This window comes from Lissotriton helveticus, chromosome 3_1, assembly GCF_964261635.1.
Source record: "Lissotriton helveticus chromosome 3_1, aLisHel1.1, whole genome shotgun sequence".
Taxonomy (NCBI): domain Eukaryota; kingdom Metazoa; phylum Chordata; class Amphibia; order Caudata; family Salamandridae; genus Lissotriton; species Lissotriton helveticus.
Genome location: NC_136061.1, coordinates 1037641545 through 1037661530, shown reverse-complemented (window position 1 = coordinate 1037661530; position 19986 = coordinate 1037641545). Strand labels below are relative to the sequence as shown.

The 19986-nt window shown below is 47.0% G+C and overlaps 1 protein-coding gene across 4 annotated transcripts in view; it reads left to right on the top strand.

The window, feature by feature from the left end:
* DYNC1I2 (dynein cytoplasmic 1 intermediate chain 2) overlaps positions 1-19986 on the top strand; it is a 459267-nt gene that overhangs the window by 55024 nt on the left and 384257 nt on the right. For all 4 annotated transcript variants that reach the window (XM_078681574.1, XM_078681573.1, XM_078681572.1 and 1 more), the window contains exon 2: positions 17356-17473. In XM_078681574.1, coding sequence (XP_078537700.1) covers positions 17366-17473 — 108 coding nt within the window. In that variant the 5' untranslated portion in view covers positions 17356-17365. The remainder of the gene's footprint in view (positions 1-17355; positions 17474-19986) is intronic.

Genomic DNA, 19986 nt, shown 5'->3' with positions numbered 1-19986 from the left:
CACTGTTTGAGTTTCAGTAAGCTGGCAGCTTTGAGCAGCTCTACAGGTCCCTGATGGTATTTTCTAATTTTCATAGTCCACTGAGAAAGTTACTGCACTGTGTTGCCCATTCTGAGATATCCTGTTTAAAGTTTATAGTCCGAAGCAGGCATAGGGTGGAGGGAGACGTGGAACAGAGAAAAGCTGGGATGGCTTTTCTTACTATCATCCCAAATCTCATTGCCATTGTGAAATGTCAAAAGCAGTCATAAAATGTAGCTACTTGGGACCGGCAGTGGTGGACTAAATGAAAGCCCCTCTATTGCCCAGCAGCATATAGCAAATCTCTTCAGTTATTCCATGCCTCTTCGGATGGTTAAATGCTGTGGACTCGTACAGTACTGGCCGATTGACATCACCCATAGCAGTTTTGTCTTATGTGAGTGTGAGAGTGTCAAGCAGTATAAGGAAATTATTATGCAGTCTTTATTACCTACAATCCACTGCCCAAATGCGATAAGAATGTGGCAAGACAGTTATATACTGGTTTGTACCTGCATTTATATAGCACTTTCAACCCCTGAAGAAGTATTGTAGCACTTATGAAATTGGGCCAAACCTATGCTCTGAGGTCCCTCTGAAATGGCAAATTAAGTTTTACATTCTGCTAGTACCATGGCTGCAATTTTTGCCCATGGGAAGCTCAAAATTTAGGGAAGGAAGTTTAGCGTGCATTTTTGAAAAGTAGACATCCAGTGAGGGGTGAAAATCGAGTGAATGTCATCTTATTCTGCCGCACCACTATTCTGGTCAGTCACTATAATATTCCAGACGATTGCGTTCACACAGTTCACTAGGACATGAGAAGACTTCTGTCAAGTGATTCATGAAAATATGTGATCCACATTCAGACAGGGATTTGTTCACAGTTTATCGGCACAGAGAGCACTGCTCTCAGAGAAACCTGGCAGCATCAAACGTTTCTTAAAATAATCGACCCTGAAATTCCAGGGTGCCAAAAACCATGTCAATCCTGCAATGATTCCATTACTACGAACAGCTGGAAGGAGAAACAATATCCACAATACATTCATTTTAACTGTCAACACTACATAATAAGCTGCTACGAGTAGTATAGTATGTCTGAGATCTACAAATCAAAATGATGAAAGGCATGCATTGTTTACCTTCACCCAATCTTAAAAACTCAACATTCTTGCTTATCTGCCAATATTTTAGAGATAGAAAATAAAGGTATACTTTCTTCTTATGTTCGGGAAATGACGTTTCTTCCATATGTGTGTGAGTGATCAGACTTGTTTGCGGGTAGGTTGACTTTATTTTTTATTTTATTTTTTTCCGCTATCTCCGTCAATATTCAGTAAGAAGAGTTTTAAGAAGATATATGAAGTTCACATAGGATTTTTCAGGGCATCTGAGTAGAACACCACTTACCTATAACAAATAGACATCTTTGTTGTGCTACCTATCACACATACTGACTGACATGTTTAACTTTTCATGCTTCAGTGTTTTGGCTAAACTGTAAATGGTGTACTTCAATTTGCAGAGACGACTTGACAGCTTTAAAATTAAAAACAAATACATTGTGTTTGACTTCATAATTTCAGTCCAGATAACGCAATTCACTTTTAGGTTTTTCCTACAGGCCAGTTTTAACTGTGTGTTGTCGAGGGTTTATTGTGAACAATACCAATACTTACCGTGGGCTTTGGGACAGCCCATTCTGTAGTAGGGGATCTCTGTGTATAGTCATAATCTAGTGAATAGTCCCGCCCATGTGCGTGGACCCCGGAGCAATCAAAAATAATCTCTTACAGTGTCAAAAAATGCAGAAAATGCATAGACACTTAAGAGAGAATTTAAAGACAGATAATGCAGCCAAAAAGGCTACACTGTCCAGTACTTCAACTAGAAATTCCACCATAAAATCCACAAAACAGCAAAGCCTGTACAGATTTCCCTTGCTTAACAGCAAAATCCCTCAGGAATGATAGAGAGAAGAACCTGGACAGACAAGCCCCATAGGCTGCCATTATGTGGCTTAATTAGGATACTGTGCCTTTAAGGAACCTTCCAGAACCTTCTCTCAGTATCCCAGAATGCATAGCAGGTCCAACTTAGCCTCAGTTCTTTTTTCCGGCTCCTGCAAGCAGGACCCTGGAGCATTGAGCTCTCCCTTTTCAAGGGTTTTTGTTAGTGTTTTACACTGATTTCGATTTTTGGTACTTTTAAAGTACTTTGGTGACTTTCTTTCTGTGTTTCTGCACTCTTTTTTGTCCATAATGCCTGCATTATTCGACAAATGCCCTGAGTGCTCAAAAAAGAAGGCCAGGTCAGACTCCCATGAGGTCTGTATTCTCTGCCTTCCCTCTTCCCACATTCCTGAGGAGTGTGTGATCTGCAGAAGCTTCTCTGGAAGGACCCTGAAGGAGAGGAAGAAGATCAGGCTTCAGGGACTTGAGGAGAGAAAGTTGAAGGCACGAGGTGGGTCAGGAGGGGCTCCTTCTACCCATGCTGAGGCCTCTGGGGGGCTCCCCAGGGGCAGGAAGACCAGCCCTCGCCCAAGGTCTCCGTCTGGGTCAGTTGCGCTGACCACGACGTCGAGGGGACGGTCAACGGCCAGTTCCAGGTCTCCCCAGGGCTCTGGGTCGAGAAAACGTCGCCCGTCGACGTCGAGGAACGTGTTCCGGCCGCCGTCGAAGCCGGTGTCGATATCCTCGTCGTCGCTGTCGGCGTCGAGTGGTCGACATCGGAGGGCCCGGCGTCGGCGCTCGCCGTCGAGGCGACACCGCCGTTCGCCGTCGAGGACATCGTCGTCGAGGGGATCCTCGTCGTCGAGGTCGCCGTCGAGACGGAAGGCGTCTCCGGCGCCGAAGAGGTCGACGTCGAAGCATTCCACAAGACCGACGTCGAGACGGTCAAGGAGATCGACGTCGAGAAGGTCAGAGAGGTCGACGTCGAGAAGGTCCAAAGGGTCGACGTCGAAGCGATCCAAGAAGTCGACGTCGAGGCCGGCGAAGAGGTCGAGGTCGCCGTCGAGGCACCATCGCCCGTCGTCGAGGTTTCGTGGTTCGTCGATCTGGTCGGGGTCGACGTCGAGACGGAGACACGGTTCGACGTCGAGAAGTGTGATTCGGTCGACGCCGAAGGACCGTTCGACGTCGAGGGGACATCTGTCGTCGTCTGGACACCGGTCTTCAACGTCTGGAGGTCCTAAGGACAGGCCCAGGACTGTGGGGGGCTCCCCACGCTCCGGAAGAGATGGTGGCTCGCCGGGTACGGCGCATTCCGGGGTGGATACTCCGATGAAGCCTTCTACACCTCCTTCGCGGCCTGCTGTGCCGAAGGGTCCTCCTCCGAAGGCCCCTACCCCACCTCCGAAGCCGGCTCCGCAGAACCCGCGTCCGGTTGCTCCTCCACCCCCGGTCCCACCGAGGGCGGTGTCGATGCCTAAGTTTCCGACGCCTCCGAAGAAGACTCCTAAGAAGCCTAGGACTCCTGACCCTGGGAGGCCGAAGGAGCGTCCGAGGCCCAAGTGGTCGAGGTCTCGCTCGGGGAGACGGGACAGATCAAGGAGTGGCCGTGGATCTTCCTCACGATCCAGGCGTCATCACAAGAGACGTCGGTCCAGGTCACGTTCTCCATCTGGGACCCGTTCCTACTCGCCCACGCTGTCCGATTCGCCGGAGACTAGGGTGTTAGACAATATAAGCACATTTCAGGAGGTTCTCCTGCGTGGAGCGGCGAAGTTGGGCATTGAGGTTGAAGCACCTACGGCTTCTACCTCGGTGATATTTGAGACATTACACAAAAGGCACTTGTCTCGCCCCCTGTTACCTCTGGTGCCGGGGCTCCTTGAGCCCGCCGAACAGCTATTCCTGACGCCGGCAACGGTGAGGTCTGTACCTTCCAGGATCCTAAAAAAGTACAGGGCTCCGGACTCAGACCCAGCCTTCTTGAGGAAGGACCCGGTACCGGATTCGGTCATCGTGACTGCTGCACGGAAGCTTCATGCCACCTCCCCTGCGTCCACGGTGCCTCCGGACAAGGAGAGCCGTTGGATCGATTCTGCTGGTCGCAAGGCGTGTGGGACATCCGCCTCGTCCATGAAGGCCGCCAGTGACTCGGCTTTGCTGGGACGTTACGACCGGTCCCTGTGGGACTCGATGGAGCAGTTCGCAGACCTTGTCCCTCGAGACCGCAAGGAGGACTTTGTGGAGATCGTCAAGGAGGGGATGCTGGTCTCTAATCAGGCCATCGGCGCCGCAGCGGACATATCATTGCTGTCCGCGCACGGATATTGCCACGGGATTCACCAGAGACGCCACGCTTGGCTCAGGTTGACGTCATTGAAACCGGAAGCACAGCAACGCGTGGCGAATCTCCCGTTTTCCGGAGATACCCTCTTCGGGAAACACGCGGAGGATGAGATGGCCAGGATGAAGGCCGAAGCGGAGACCCTGACGGCAGTGGGCTTGGAGAAGCCCAAGGAAAAGAAACCCTTCCGACAGTACCAACGTCAGTTTGGGTCGCAGGGTCGTGGAAGGGGGCAGTCTGCTGGACAACATCAACAGCAGCAGCAGCAGCAGCAGTACAGGCGGCCCTTCCAGAAGCGACAGGGTGGTAGAGGTCGTCAACAGTCCTCTACCGCGACCAAGGGCCCGGCCGGGTCCCGTCCCTGAGCTGTTACTTCCCCCTCGTCCGTTACCCGCTCCGGTGGGGGGAAGCGTTCAATTTTTTCTGGCAGAGTGGAGAAAAATTACTCAGGACAAGTGGGTGCTGAATATTGTTTGCAATGGATACAGTCTACGTTTCACCAGCCCTCCTCCATCGATTCCTCCCGTCAGCTCGCAGTATCAACTGCGCGAGCTTCAGACGGAGGCGGACATTCTGCTAAGGAAAAGGGCGATCGAAGACGTACCTCTGTCTCAAAGAGGAAGAGGTCTGTACTCTCGGTTCTTTCTTGTCCGCAAGAAGGACAGAAACGAGTTCAGGCCCATTCTGGATTTGCGGCAGGCAAACAAGTGGATTCGCAGAGAAAAGTTTCGCATGCTGTCGTTGCATCAGATCTACCCTCAGCTGCAACGAGGAGACTGGATGTGTGCCATAGATCTACAGGACGCATACTTCCACGTGCCCATTGCATGCAAACACAGGAAATTTCTGCGCTTTCAAGTCGGCACCAATCATTATCAATACACGGTGCTACCCTTCGGACTGAAGTCTGCACCCAGGACATTCTCAAAATGTATGGCAGTGGTAGCGGCACACCTGAGGAAGAACAAGGTGTTTGTCTACCCGTACCTGGACGATTGGTTGATCAAAGCCTCCTCCTTCTCGGAAGCTCAAGCACACTTCCAGAAGACGTGCGTTCTCTTGAACAAGCTGGGGTTGCACATCAACATGTCCAAGTCGGTCCCGATTCCGGTACAGTGCATCCAGTACTTGGGGGCCTCCATCAATACGCTGTCAGCAAGCGTGTCTCCTTCGGAAGAGCGACGTTTATCACTCGTTCGGAAGGCTCAGGCTCTCATGAAAACTCCGTCTACGACTGTGAGGACGGTGTCTTCTCTACTGGGATCGATGGCCTCTTGCATCTTTCTCACTCCTCACGCACGGCTACAGATGAGACCTCTGCAGGAGTGCTTGGAGGATCAGTGGGACCAGAGGAGAGGTTCTTGGGACGACAGGATACGACTGTCTCTACATGCTCTTCAGTCTCTGAAGTGGTGGTGCTCGAAGGAGAATCTCCTCAGAGGCGTTCCCTTCCACAAGGACATTCCCACACAGACCATCGTGACGGATGCGTCTCTCCAAGGTTGGGGGGCGCATTCCGGAGACCTGCAAATTCAAGGGACGTGGTCCCCGACGGAGTCCACGTACCACATCAATTTCCTGGAACTGAGAGCTGTTCACTTGGCACTGAAGGCCTTTCATCCGTCCTTTCAGACCAACTCTCTGCTTGTTCAGACGGACAACACGACAACGATGTATTACCTCAACAAGCAGGGGGGCTCGAGATCGCGCACTCTGTCGCAGGAGGCGCAGGCGATCTGGCACTGGCTTCTGGCTCGAGGACTGTCGATAACGGCCACCCATCTGCCAGGTGTGCAGAATGTTCAGGCAGACGAACTGAGCAGAATCGTGCAGGAAAACCACGAATGGGTCATAAACGACGAAGTACTAGGAGAAGTCTTCGCAGGGTGGGGAACTCCAGACGTAGATCTGTTTGCCACCGCCGAAAACAGCAAATGCCGAGGCTTCGCCTCCAGGTACTACCAGCCAGGGACGCTGGGGAACGCGTTATGGATCAACTGGTCGAACAGCTTTCTGTACGCTTTTCCACCAATTCCCCTGATTCCGGCGGTTCTCATCAAGCTGTCTCAATCCAGGGCGAGGATGATTCTGATTGCCCCGGAATGGCCCAGACAGTGGTGGTTCACGGACCTACTTCACCGATCTCTCCTTCCTCACATGAAGCTGCCGTGCAGGCCGGACCTTCTCACGAAGTTCGGGGGCGGATGGTGCACCCCAACCTCTCGTCTTTGAGTTTGGCGGCATGGCTCCTGAAATAGTGCAATATGGCCATCTGAATCTCCCAGAGGATTGTATGGGCATACTGAAGGAGGCTAAGCGACCTTCCACTAGGACTTCCTATGCTTACAAGTGGAAGAGGTTTTGCATCTGGTGCAAGTCTAAGAACTATGACCCTACGTCATGCAAGGAAGATGTCATCCTTCCATATCTGCTTCATCTGGCGCAGTCGGGCCTTAATGTCCATTCCATTAAGGTTCATCTGGCTGCTTTGACTGCCTACAGGAAAGGACCTTCACAGACTTCCTTTTTCCAGATCCCTGTGATCAAAGATTTTTTGGAAGGCTTGAAGAAAGTGTTCCCTCCTGTCAGGCTTCCTTCGCCTTCATGGGACTTGAATGTGGTGCTGTCCAGATTGATGAAGGAGCCTTTTGAACCCATTCATAAGGCTTCGTTGCAGCACCTGTCCTGGAAGGCGGCGTTCCTCGTGGCCATTACATCGGCCCGCAGGGTGAGTGAGATTCAGGCATTGTGTTGCCAAGAACCTTATACTGTATTTCATAATGCTAAAGTTGTTATGCGTACTCACCCTAAGTTTCTTCCCAAGGTTGTTTCTGATTTTCATATCAATCAGACTATCACTTTGCCTACGTTCTTTCAGAATCCTTCATCTCCGGCGGAAAGGTCTTTACATTCCCTGGATGTGCGGAGGGTGCTGAAGTTTTATCTTGATAAGACTAAAGATATTCGTAGGTCAGACCAATTGTTCATCAATTATGGCTCAGTCAGGACGGGTCTTGCTACCTCTAAACAGTCCATCTCTAGGTGGATTGTGTCCTGCATTCATTTGTGTTACTGCAAAGCTAATAAGACCTTAGGGGGCAAACCTAAGGCTCATTCCACCAGGGGCAAGGCTGCTACGACGGCTATGCTCCGTAATGTTCCCATTGCAGAGATCTGCAAGGCGGCCACTTGGAAGTCGGTCCATACCTTTGCTAAGCATTACTGCCTGGACACTGATGCCAGGGCAGACGCTCAGGTTGGGCAGGCTTCGCTGCGGAATCTGTTCGCACAGTAGTGGCGTTATTTTATTCTCCACCGCCGCTTGGTGTGGGGATGGGCTTGCCATTCTATTCACTAGATTATGACTATACACAGAGATCCCCTACTACAGAAGGAGTAGTTTCTGTCCTGTAACTCCAGTTCTGTAGTAGGGGTATCTCTGTTATAGTCATAAGCGCCCTCCCGCCTCCCCGTGGAGTGTTGTTCATGATCATAATGCTACAGGTCTGGCGTTTTCTACGCCTTCGAAAAGAACTGAGGCTAAGTTGGACCTGCTATGCATTCTGGGATACTGAGAGAAGGTTCTGGAAGGTTCCTTAAAGGCACAGTATCCTAATTAAGCCACATAATGGCAGCCTATGGGGCTTGTCTGTCCAGGTTCTTCTCTCTATCATTCCTGAGGGATTTTGCTGTTAAGCAAGGGAAATCTGTACAGGCTTTGCTGTTTTGTGGATTTTATGGTGGAATTTCTAGTTGAAGTACTGGACAGTGTAGCCTTTTTGGCTGCATTATCTGTCTTTAAATTCTCTCTTAAGTGTCTATGCATTTTCTGCATTTTTTGACACTGTAAGAGATTATTTTTGATTGCTCCGGGGTCCACGCACATGGGCGGGACTATTCACTAGATTATGACTATAACAGAGATACCCCTACTACAGAACTGGAGTTACAGGACAGAAACTACTCCTTGCTAACCATTGTTTGGTTTCTAGTCAGTCTACTTTCCATTCTTCGAATTCAACAGCTTTCCTTCCTTGGGGCCTAGCTTATTTTACTATTCTTTTAATTCGAGGACTTGTATCCTTCCACTGCTTACTTTACAACTGGGGAACTACTTTTTTCTTTTTACTTTAAGCACTCCAAGAGAGTGCTTTTTTTTTTTTTGCTCTCCACTTCGTGTGCTACTTGCCTCTTCACACACCTGCCCCTGGTCTTTCTCTGTTGTTCCACTGCTGCCCCTATCCAGTTCCTCTTTTGCTTTTATTCCATACCTCCACATCCGACTTTTTATTTTTATTTGATTTTTAAACCCATCTCTCTCCCTCGTGCTCCTTTTTTTGCTCCCTAGCCCCACTCTCACCTGTCGCTCCTCCCATTGCTTTCCCTCCCCCACAGTTGTTTCTTTTTTTTCCTTCTTTTTTGTAAGTCCTGGTAGCTCCAATTTAATACAGGGCTGCTCATTTTTTTCGTAAATGTGCTGTTGCACATTTTTGTTTATCCGCATGCGCGCTAGCGGTTTTCCCGCTGCGCGCTGCGATTTTAAAAATCCAGCGTTACGTGACAAGGTCAGCTCGTCATCCGCATAGCGCAGGTTACGCCAATGACGAGCTGACCTCGTCATGAGCGTAGAAGGGGTTAATGTACTGCTTCAAGATTGGCATTTACCATCATGAAAAGGCAAAATTAGAATTTAAAAAGAAAGAAAGGCTGCTATGGGATGAATGAATGGGGTGGGGGTGTTATAAAGCTTACAGCTGCTCAACGAGTGTCCCAGCTCTAAGTGATCTGCTTATGTGTGCATGCTTGATGACACACATGTACATATTTATCAAGCTATGGTTTTTGTGATTGCTGATGTTGTTCTGCATCAGCAAACAAGTATTTCTTTCTTTTTACTGCTGTGGAACAGCATTGGCAAAAGCAGAAGTTCAGATAGCGCCACTAAAAGGCGAGATCTGTTGGCTTGGTCAATGCATGTGAAGCTTTCTCTACAGAGCAACATTAGCCTAGTGTTTTTTTTAATACTATTTAATTCTGATACTGGCACATTTGTTGCACAAGTTATTAATCAACTGCATCAGAGCTGAAGTGCACATGATAATGTCAGAAGCATGTCATTCACAAATACTTTGACATGTTCTATATAAATACTTCCAATGTTAATACTGTATAGAATGATGCATGGTTAAATTGGAAGCTGTGAGGTGGGTTAGAAAGCTAGGTCAATCAATATGCTTAAAGTAAAACAGTCTCTTTTTTTCCTCCAGTATTGTAGTATAGTCCCTATATTCCCAATGGGCTCTGCGCATTGGAATAACATAAACTATAATTTAGACGTAGGACTTAGGTCGACTAGGTCTCTATTGAATATGTTAGACTTAATTATGAATGCCAGCTAGCTCAGAGGTCACTAGAAACTTTCTCGAATTCACAAGAAGGGATTAGTTTCTGACAACCGCATAAACATGACAACTTTGCTCCCCCAAGAATAAGGAGTATATCTCCAGAGTCGCGGAAACAATAGATAGCTATTTTACTCAGTCAATCGTGCATGCTTAGTTTCACCAGAAGAGCAGAGAAACAGAGAGACGGGCGTTTTCAATAAAAGAGGTTATTTATTGAGCATTCTTCTTACTCATGCAAGAGAAGTGAATTGCTACAATCGCAATACTTGTCATGAGGTAAAGTGCGTACAGTAAAAAGAAATACTGAAATAATATAAGTATGAAATAATACTGTAAAAGCATTATATGGTTTCTAAGCCATAAGATACTTAAAACGGATAAAATACATACAATGATAAAATAATGACTAAACGTACTCAACTGGTGCTTCTAAGATACGCCTACCCTGGTGTACCTAACCTAAGCCTAGTACATGGGAAGGAGTAAGTGAGATGTAGTTTGAGTTAAAATAGTTTCTGCCAAGAATCTCAATCAAGAATTCTCTACGGGTCTAATCAGCTCCGTACCTTGGTTATAGAATGAAGGAGGTCTTGTATCTCTCTCTCAGGACTCGATCTCCCAGCAACCCGCAAGGATGGCAGGGAAACACTGGAGCTGGATTTCTCGGCAGGAGAAAAGACAGCGTCTCTCTCAGTGCGTCAGCGGGAGGGTCGGCTTCCTTCGGCACTTGCTACAGCAGGGCATCGGGCAAGTAGATAGTAGATCTGCTCCAAACCACCGTGTTTTTTGCTAGGGCAGATGCTGGTATATTTATACCTGGAAGGTGCCGAGTTTGACGTAAGGTTGGACAGAAGACGTCACTAAGAACTCGCAGTTCTTTCAGGACTCCAGGAGTTCTAGGATAAATCAATACAGAAGCAAGGGGAATTCCCGGGCTGCTGGAGGCTTGGTTTATCTAAGAACGCGTTGTGCTTTCTAGGAGTCTATGGGAGTAGCCTAGCCGTATTTGGACTGCATTGGCTATGTCTTAATATGGGTATGATTCTTATGCCTATATAAGGATATGCTTTGATATAACCTCATAAGGGCATAAATCGGGAATATTAACTAGAGTCCTAGATTCGTCTACAACAGTATGTTATCATTTTTCCGGACATCAGTCCATAAGCGCCAGCATTCCATTTTACTTCCTAGGGTGCTCTACTTTAAACACAAGCCTCATCTGCATGCATGTGACTGATTTTGGTAGAAAACCATCATTGATGACAGTTTCATGAAGTGAAAGATTTCTTATAAAGAGAGTACAAAGTTTTGATCGAAAGGTTTATGAGCTTGTCAAGTGGAGTGAAGGAATATTGGGATAGGTCTTTAGTAGACTATGACCGTGGTCCTGTTCGCTGAGCCCTAGTGAGTTGATGAGTGTTTTGGCTGTATTGAAAAGAATGTATGATTGGATTTTTTTACATTTTTTACTAAACAACTTTATTTGAAGGGTTTTACATGGTATCTGGGTAATATTTCATTGAATTCATTAATTTAGCAGTATTATCAGTATTGATACATTAGTTTAAGCGTAGAATAACACTGATAGTTTGCATTGTATTACATGTGCCTTGTAAAACTAACACCTTTTAAAGAGTGTCTACAACGTTATCGCTTTCTTCATCTCTTACATTCAGTCCACCTAAATCAGCTCTTGGGATCGTGGCTGACCTAATAAATACATCCCACCCCTAGATGTCACTCCTAATCTAGGTTCAGCATGTCAAAAGTTTTTTTCGAAATTGATTAAACATTAGTTCTGTGAGGCTATTTAGGGATCGAAAGGGAGCCAGAACTATGTGGACTGTTCATATCAGTGCCTTGTGCTGTGGTGTAGATATCATCCACATTGAACTGGTTGGACCAGGCAGTTCAGGACCAGCAGAAGGCGGTTGGTCAGTACTTTAGCACAGAGTTTGTCCTCCGTATTAATAAGGGATATCAAATGGTAGGAGGCACACCGGTCTGGAGGGCTGATGGGTTTTATTTAACCCTGGGCGCAGTACTACGATACGCTCGCGGAGCGTGCTTAGGTTGCGGTACTACGCACTACGCGAATTGCACGTAGCACAGTGCAAAAACATGTAGTGTAGCGGGCAATTTTTGCTTGCCCGCGGTCCTCAATGTCAAGTTGGCGACCGCGAGCGAGCAAAATCAACATCCTGGCGAGACTTTTTCCTCGTTCGCGATCAGCAACATCAAGTTGCTAATCGCGAGCGTGGTAAATAAATCTCCCAGGGAGATTCTCAACCCGGGGAGGTCAGGTTTCTCATTGCGAGTGGTCGCGTATGCTCGCCACCGCTCGCGATGAGAAACTACCAGTCCGCGTTGAGAAAGCTGCCTCACGAGTACAAATCTACTAGAGCGGCAGAAAATGACCGCTTGCATTGTGCAAGATGCCGTTTGCAATGATTGCACAGTGCGGACAAGCATCCGGCACTGTGCAATCAGTGCGAACAGCATTTCCCTGCAGTAGTTGGCATAGCGTGCGTAGTGCGAAGTGCACTTCGCGTAGCTACGCGTAGCGCTACTACGCAAACTACGCCCAGGGTTAGTTTTATTCAGACCACCACTGTCACAGGGCCCACCTCCGGTGGTAAGCATCCCATAGAGGCCCCCTGCTCTACCATTTTCAGGATAGGCAAGAGGATTCTGTATGGAGTCTACTGTAGTTTTCCACTGGGAATCCGTCTGGTCCGGGGGGGAGTTGCCTGAGTGAAAGTTGGAGAGTACCTCACCTACCTCTTCCAGTGTGAGTGGTTGCTCCAGCTCCCCTCTCTGTCGCGGTTTGCTTGGAAAGAGGGATATCTGCTTCTGGTGGAGATTCTGATTCTCATGCCTGATGGGTGTGTTCGGCGTAGAGGGTTGCATAATAATGTGCAAATGCTGAGGCAACCCCAGTGCAAATCTCCGCCACCGTAGCGGATCCACTGACTACATGAGGCAGCACCCGAGTTTCCAAGTCTTTGTTGGCTAACCAGTAAAGAAGCTTGACTGACTTGTTGCCCCATTCATAAACACATATGGTAGAGGCCGCCTAGCAACACCAGGCTTTCTCCAGATATAATTGTCTCAGTGAGGCCCTGTTGAGGGTCAGTATGTAAATATACAAGCGGGCAATCCCCTGCATAGTTGCAATACAGGTTCCCCAGAGCACCCCAGGTGAATCTACGGATCCTTTTTGGTATATAGGAACGCCTGCTGCTGTTCATCATTCAGGTAGGGGGTAAATTGCTCGTCTGGTAGAAACTAAAGGTTGAGTCGTTATGAGCCTCCTGCCAGAGGATATGAGGAGGAAATATGCTGTCACCGGGTCATAGTCCGATATCCCCCAGGGCAATATGTGAGAGGCAGTTGTATGCTTAAGGTCTAATAGCAGTAAGTGATCAATGCGGGATAGCGAACAGTGCGCTGCTGAGGTGTGCGTGTATCCTATAGGCTCGGGATTCCACAATCTCCACATGTGAAATAGTCCTAATCCATTTGCCTGGTCCTCAAGTCCCCTTCACGTTTTTTGTGTCACCTGCGGTCGGTCTCTGGGAGTCTCGGTCAGGAATAACATTAAAGTCTCCTCCCACTATTGTCACCCAATTGAGTAAGGTCACATTGGAAAACCCCAAGGTATGAGTTTAACCCCTCCGCTGCGCCGAACGTTCCGCGCTGGTGCGGATCGTTCTATTGCGCGGGCGGGGCCGGATCATTCAGCGGACGTGCACAGCACTACCGAGGTAGTGCACGCGACGTCCGCTGAACGTGCGGCGCACTGAAGGGGTTAATGAAGAAGTATGGCTACCCCTATTGACACCCTAGCGTATCCTGTGTGGAACACCTGATCATACCCTTGGGAGGCCAAGACTGGGCAGGTGGTGCCCTAGAGATGCGTTTCCTGCAGCATGAGAATCACAGGGTGGTGCTCGTGTGTGAATTGTACCATTGCCCCATCTTAATACAGTCCAACATCCTTTTGAAATTCTGTATCATGACAGTGAAGGAGTGCACAATAGTAAATATAGATAAACAGGAGACGGGCCCGGGGAATTGCATAAGGTCCTTCGATATCCGTGGAAACTGTGGAAAAGCTCATGTAAAAGCTTGTGGGACAGACAGTGTGGAAAAGTGGGGTGCAAGTGTGTTGCCAAGACTGGTAAACCTTTCAGATTTAAGAAAACATCCATATTAGTAATACAAACCCCATCCCCCCCCATACCTCGCTCTCCCCAGAAGAAGCATCTGTCACCCAAATTCCCCAACTTAGAACAGAAAAATGAAAATAGGTATAATGAGTCATGTGAGTGAGGGTCCCTTCACCGGTTCCACTTGAGCAGTGCTATGATGGAGCAATTTATGTAGAGAGCAGTAGTGCTGGTGTGCATGTGTGTAGCGTATTTCCACATCCAAGAGTGGGGTTCTTCATTGTCCTAAGTCTATGGTTTGACATCTGGTCATGGCGCGGTGCTGTCTCCAATCAGGGGTATCCCCTGGTTCTCTGGTCCTGCAGTCTTGCTCTGTTGAGTATGGTCATCTTCGGACTCCGCGGATGCCGCTACATTACTTGGGCCTTGCTTATGCCACTTGGATCGTTTCTGGGACCTAACTTGTGCTGGGTCACTCCGGTTCCGTCCCACAGAAGTCGCGGGTTTGGTGTAATGTGACCGGGGAATATGTTTCGGTGCCAGGAGGCGTTGTTCCATAAGCCAGGCCCATGCTTCCTTTGGGGTGTCAAATAAATATTACTTGGACTCATGGATCACCTGGAGCCTTGCTGTATAGAAGAGCATGTATTGCAGGTTCATGGTTAGGAGTTTCTGCTTAACTTGGTCGTAGGATTTCCGTTGTGTATGAACATGGCAAGTGTAGTTTGGGAAAATGATGGTGCTGCCCGATTGATTCATTAAGTGACCTTTCGCCTATGCTCCTCTCAGGATGGCATCTCTGTCCCTATAGTTCAAGAATTTGGCTATCGAGGCTGGGTGGAGCTCCAGGGGCGGGAGCTTAAGTACAGCGATCTGTGGGCACTCTCGATTTTAAAGCAGTAAAACGGGGGGGGGTCTACACCATGCCCGAGTCCTGGGGGAGGGGGAAGCACATTCTAAATAGCTCGCAGGACACTATGATGGGGACACACCAGCACCCAGAAAGGCAGTCTATTAAGGGAGCTGGGATGGAGCTCCAAGAGGCACGTCCGCCATCTTCAACTTTAAATCATTGCAATGCTTTCTAACTGCCAATACGTCTTGTCCATGTGATTGATGTACTTGAGCGTTCTCTACTTCGCCAGTTCAGTTTTTGGCTTTTTCATTTGAGTGGTCTAGAGTTGAGAAAGCATTTGTAAAATCCTGTCTTATGCCTGAAATGTCTTTTAAATTCTTCTAGCAAGAGCTGTTTTTTTTCTTGGCAGTGGTGCATTAGGGTGTTCAAGTTCTGGGGCATCTCCTTTATTTGAATGCCCTCCTTGGTGTGGTTCTGTAGGGCTTGCCTTATCTCTCTTTGGCGGCCACCCTTATAACAGGCACAAATATAGATGTCTTGATATTGCCTGTCGTGGTTTATGCTTAAGTAGTTGTTTCTGTTCCCTGGGATTTAAGGTTTGTCTTCCGCCAGATCATTTGCCCTAATCTGGCGTCTGCGGAGGGTTGTGTTGTGTCATGCCTACACTTTGGAGGCCTTCATGCTGACGCCCCTGTGATTTAATAATTCTAGATTGTCAGAAAGAGTTTAGCCTTGGCAATGCTCTATGTTTGTGAAATTGCAGACCGCGCTTTCGTTCATTTTGACCTGTTTCATGTCCCGAGCATGGCCTCTATGCATTTGATGATGGGGTGGTGTACACTATGCTTTAATTTTGCTTGACGCTGGCCTATAAATAAATCTGGCAGTTTGCTTCCAACAGGTCATTGTAGGACAGGGCCTATGTTGACATGCGAGTCCCATCCCAGATTGTGCTCTTGTACTTTCCCTAGACTCCCCTTCCTCCGCCCATGTTTGGGGCCCCTAGCCCTCCCTCCCCTCGAGCAACTATTCTGCTCATCTTTCATCTTGAGTAGTGAGGGCCAGCCCTTCAAGCTGATTTCTCTTCAGGTGAGCTTCACTGGGGCAACCTCCGAAGGAGAGCTCAGTTTGCTTTCTCTCACTGCCGGCTGAAGGTACTATACTGTGGCCTTGTGGACTCTAGGACGGACCAGGAGACGTTCCCCGTTGCATGTTGATTCAATTAAGTGTCCCCAGGTTTAGATATAAATAGTATTGCTATCAATATTTCATAATTCATGTTTCATGTTCAGTCAGCTGATGCGTGCCGATGAAGAGACCCAAAAAGGAGCACTCAGCAGGGACACATCTTGTCGGTCCTCATTCTGACCATGTCCCCTTCTGTGTGGAACTTGCATACGTTCACTAATGAATGTCGTGTTGCAGTGTCTGTATAGGCTTTGAAGGTTAGTATCTTTAGTAGTGGGGTCAAGAGAACCCCCCCAGGTTTTCAGCAGAGGAGGCATGATTCAAGTGCAGAAGAGGCGGTTTTCCTTGGAGAGATAGATGTTGGTGAGAAGGGAACCTATAGGACCTCCGTTTTAGGGGAGTTTAACATGAGTGCCCACAAAGCCATCCAGTGTCTGCAGTGGACAGTTCAAAACATTAGACTGAAGTTGGGGTGAAAAAGTAGGGAAAGAGAAACATATTTGGGTGTCATCAGCATAAAGGTGTTGTGTCTCTTAGCAAGATGGTGTATATCTTAGTGGGCCTATGAAAACACCTTGGGAGATGCAATCAAGAAGGAGGACCAGTGTTTGTCTTGGAGTTTCATTCAACTGTGAAAGATCGTTTTGAAGTATATTTGTGTACCAGCCATCTGATTCTATTATTTATCTGTTCTTTTTGTTATATATAGTGATTCACCACCGCAAGCCAATAAGGACACTTTATGTATAACCAGTAGCTTGGAACATTGTTGGTACAGCAAATGAGATTTAGAAGCTTGCGTTTGAGGTGTAAATTGTCCTCTGAAGTTAGTGAAGATTTAGTGAGTGCGAGTCATCTAAGACCTGTCATTGCAGTATTTTGGATAAATCTTGGAATTACTTGTCAGCACCTGGAGGGAGAAAAATATGCAGCAGGGAGGTCAGATAAAGTAAAACTCTAGAAGTGAGAGCAAGACATTTGCGGTTTCATGGTCTGAGGCCTGTTTGGGTCAGATGGTGCACAGAATGGATTGTATGTCTTTAATTACTGAGGTCTGTTTGGTGGGAGGTGTAGTTTTGAAGTGCTGTAAACAGCTGACAGGAGTTTGGCTATAAGAAAGTGGAAGTGGATCAACGAGTAGTGCAGAAAGAATGTCTCTCATAGGAGGGATTTTTGAGACCTCATTAAAAAAATTAATATGTGATATAGATGTATCTTTGAATGAGCACGGTGGAGTATGTGGGTTACTGATTAGTGAATGGAAACTGTGAATGCGGATGAAATGGTGTCTTGCGGTTTGAAAAGTTTGTGGACTCATCATTTTCAGTTATTGAGAAGATGTGCATTAAAGTTTTAATACGTTTGCAATTCCTTCACAGTATAACAAACCTTTATTTCCTTTTTTCATTAGGTGCTCCATCATGTCTGACAAAAGTGAGCTAAAGGCAGAGCTCGAGCGCAAGAAGCAGCGCTTGGCTCAGATACGCGAGGAGAAGAAAAGAAAGGAGGAAGAAAGGAGGAGGAGAGAGGTACAAGAATGGAATCTCCCTATCCAATTGAGTTCTGCATAAACGAGGGCATTGTTGCTTGCTATTATTTATTTTAGCATTGAGATGGTTTGCTACTATCCGATCAATGCACTATGAAGAAGTAGTTCACTGTTTACACAGTACATTAGTAAGGTGTTTTTCTATCACCTTCCCAATGCCATTTTGTTTGAGAAATTATTCTTTTTATTCTAACATATGTGCTTTTCAAGAGGCAGAAACTGTCCCTGTCCCCATACCTGAGCAACTTCATTTAGCAATTGTCGGTTTCCAAGTAAAAGCACCATCTTTATGAGTCCCTTTTCCCCTTTGTTTACAATAGCTCGATGAACAAATACCCATATTCTGTGTTTATACTGCATGGTTTGTTGGCTCTAAACGCCCTTCTCGCCTCAACTTCTTATGATGTTTTCAATGTTGAGTGGCTGGATGGCTTTGCCCTTTTGAACGTTCCAAGTTACTAGTGATCCTGTCCACGCTCGATACAGTCTGTCCCCAGTATTTTCATGGGATACTGATAAATATGCACTGTAATCATATGCCAAGAATGAACAAGCATTATTAAATCCAATTGGTGTTGCCTTGCGTTTTGGTACGTCAATACTGTTGGGTGAGGATGTTCAGCATTGCCAAAAAAAGGTACAATGAAGTGGCTGCTGTTACCAATGGCATCATTCTGTAGGCTCATGTAAGCGTCACCATCCTTGCATATGCCTACAGAATGACGTGGGTGCCATTTTGAGAAATTATTTTTTCATTTTATTTTATTGAAAGATCTGAGATGGCGGACGCCATTTAGATTGGAAAATATAAAACAAGCATTGGCAATGCCAATAGGTCGCGCATTTGCGAGAGTTAGAGCTATTGGCATTGTAAATTACATTATCTTTTACCCATGTGTTTTGGTTTGGAGTATTGTGTATGTATGTGGGTTGGATTGGAATTGTTAGTTGTGGAATTGTGTGGAGTGCATTTGTGTAGCGGAATTATGTGGCATGGTAGATAGATCGGGGTGAGAGCTGCACAGAATAGATATACAGGAAGACAGAGAGGGATACGTAATTTGTGCACAAAGTGGTGAATGAACTCCAGATAGAGGAGCAGAAAGAGTGTGTGAGAAAAAAGGGGAGAGCAGACAGAAGCATAAAGAGGGAGCGCTTGTGTATGCAGAAGACACCCCAAGAAGAGGAGGAGAGTGTGGGATTGAGGGACGGAACCCTTGAAAAGGCACGGGAAAGAAACTGTGCCCGAAGACCTGAAGTCAACCGCATGAGAGAGGTGGGAAGAGTGCATGAGAGAGCAAGAGAGATGAGAGAGGGGGGGACTGGATGCTCTTCCTAAAGTAACCTTATTAATCTCAAAGTAGGGCAGGTGTTCAGAGAGGCAATGATCACCCACCAGCTGACAGCGGGGTACAGAGGATGGGCACCGGACCGAGAGGCATGTGAACCGAAAGAGTGAGCAAGGAAAGAGACCAGCTGTGCACATCTTCCAGTTTCCGAGTATATAAGCACCATGACAAAGAAAATCCTGCTTCTGTACTCGCTGACCGGTGCAATATGCACCTTACAAAACTCGTCCATAAATAAATAAGGAATTAAAAGGGCCTGACATAGACAGAGAGAGAGCCCAGGTCACGCATGGCTCAAATACTGTATGGAGTCTGTCAGACCCTTTTCGGAGCACAGAGTCCCATGCTAGGTTGACGCGACAGACATTAAAGCTATAAAACAAGTGGTCACTTGACCGAGATCGGTTTAGTGTTTGCTGTACAAGTGTCAAATGAAAGCATGTATTCATAACATAAAACGATGGTAACAAATGAAAACTTACTTTCTTGAACCTTTACAGCATTCTTTGGAATCTAACACACCTTACAGCAGGATTCAAACCCTTACTGTTCAGACTAATCATCTGAAAAATTAACCTTTAGGCCCCAAATGAGACTCAATAAATGTGCAAATGTTTTGTGATCTCAGCATTAAAAGAATGGCCATAAAACGAATTCGAATAATTTGCCTGCACATTGCAGTTGTACAAACTGTAGTTTAAACAGTTAACTCACGTGAGAGACAAAGGGACTAGATAACGGCTTGAACAGTCTACAACTTGAAAGGGAAGAAATAATCGTAAAATGATGGTTTGCAGTAACCTTGGGCCACAAGAGATGTATTCACAGAGCTGCTGGAAACCAGCTGTTGTAAACATTTCAAGCGATAAGGAGAGGTGCCCGCTCCCTTTCTTGGGTGCCTGAAACTGGACGGGGAACACACCTGCAGAAGCACTCTCCAGACAGGGCTTGAGAAACACACTTTGGGTGAGGGAGGACCCGTAGGTTCTCTAAATAACAAGCATTTGCAATACAATTGTCTCGCCTTTGGGACCTTATATATATTTAGCTATGCAGCACATTAACCTGGGTGCTGCAACATCTACTGTTCTTTAACATGGAGGGAAAGTAAGCACCAAACTGCGTGACACTCCAGGTATGGGAA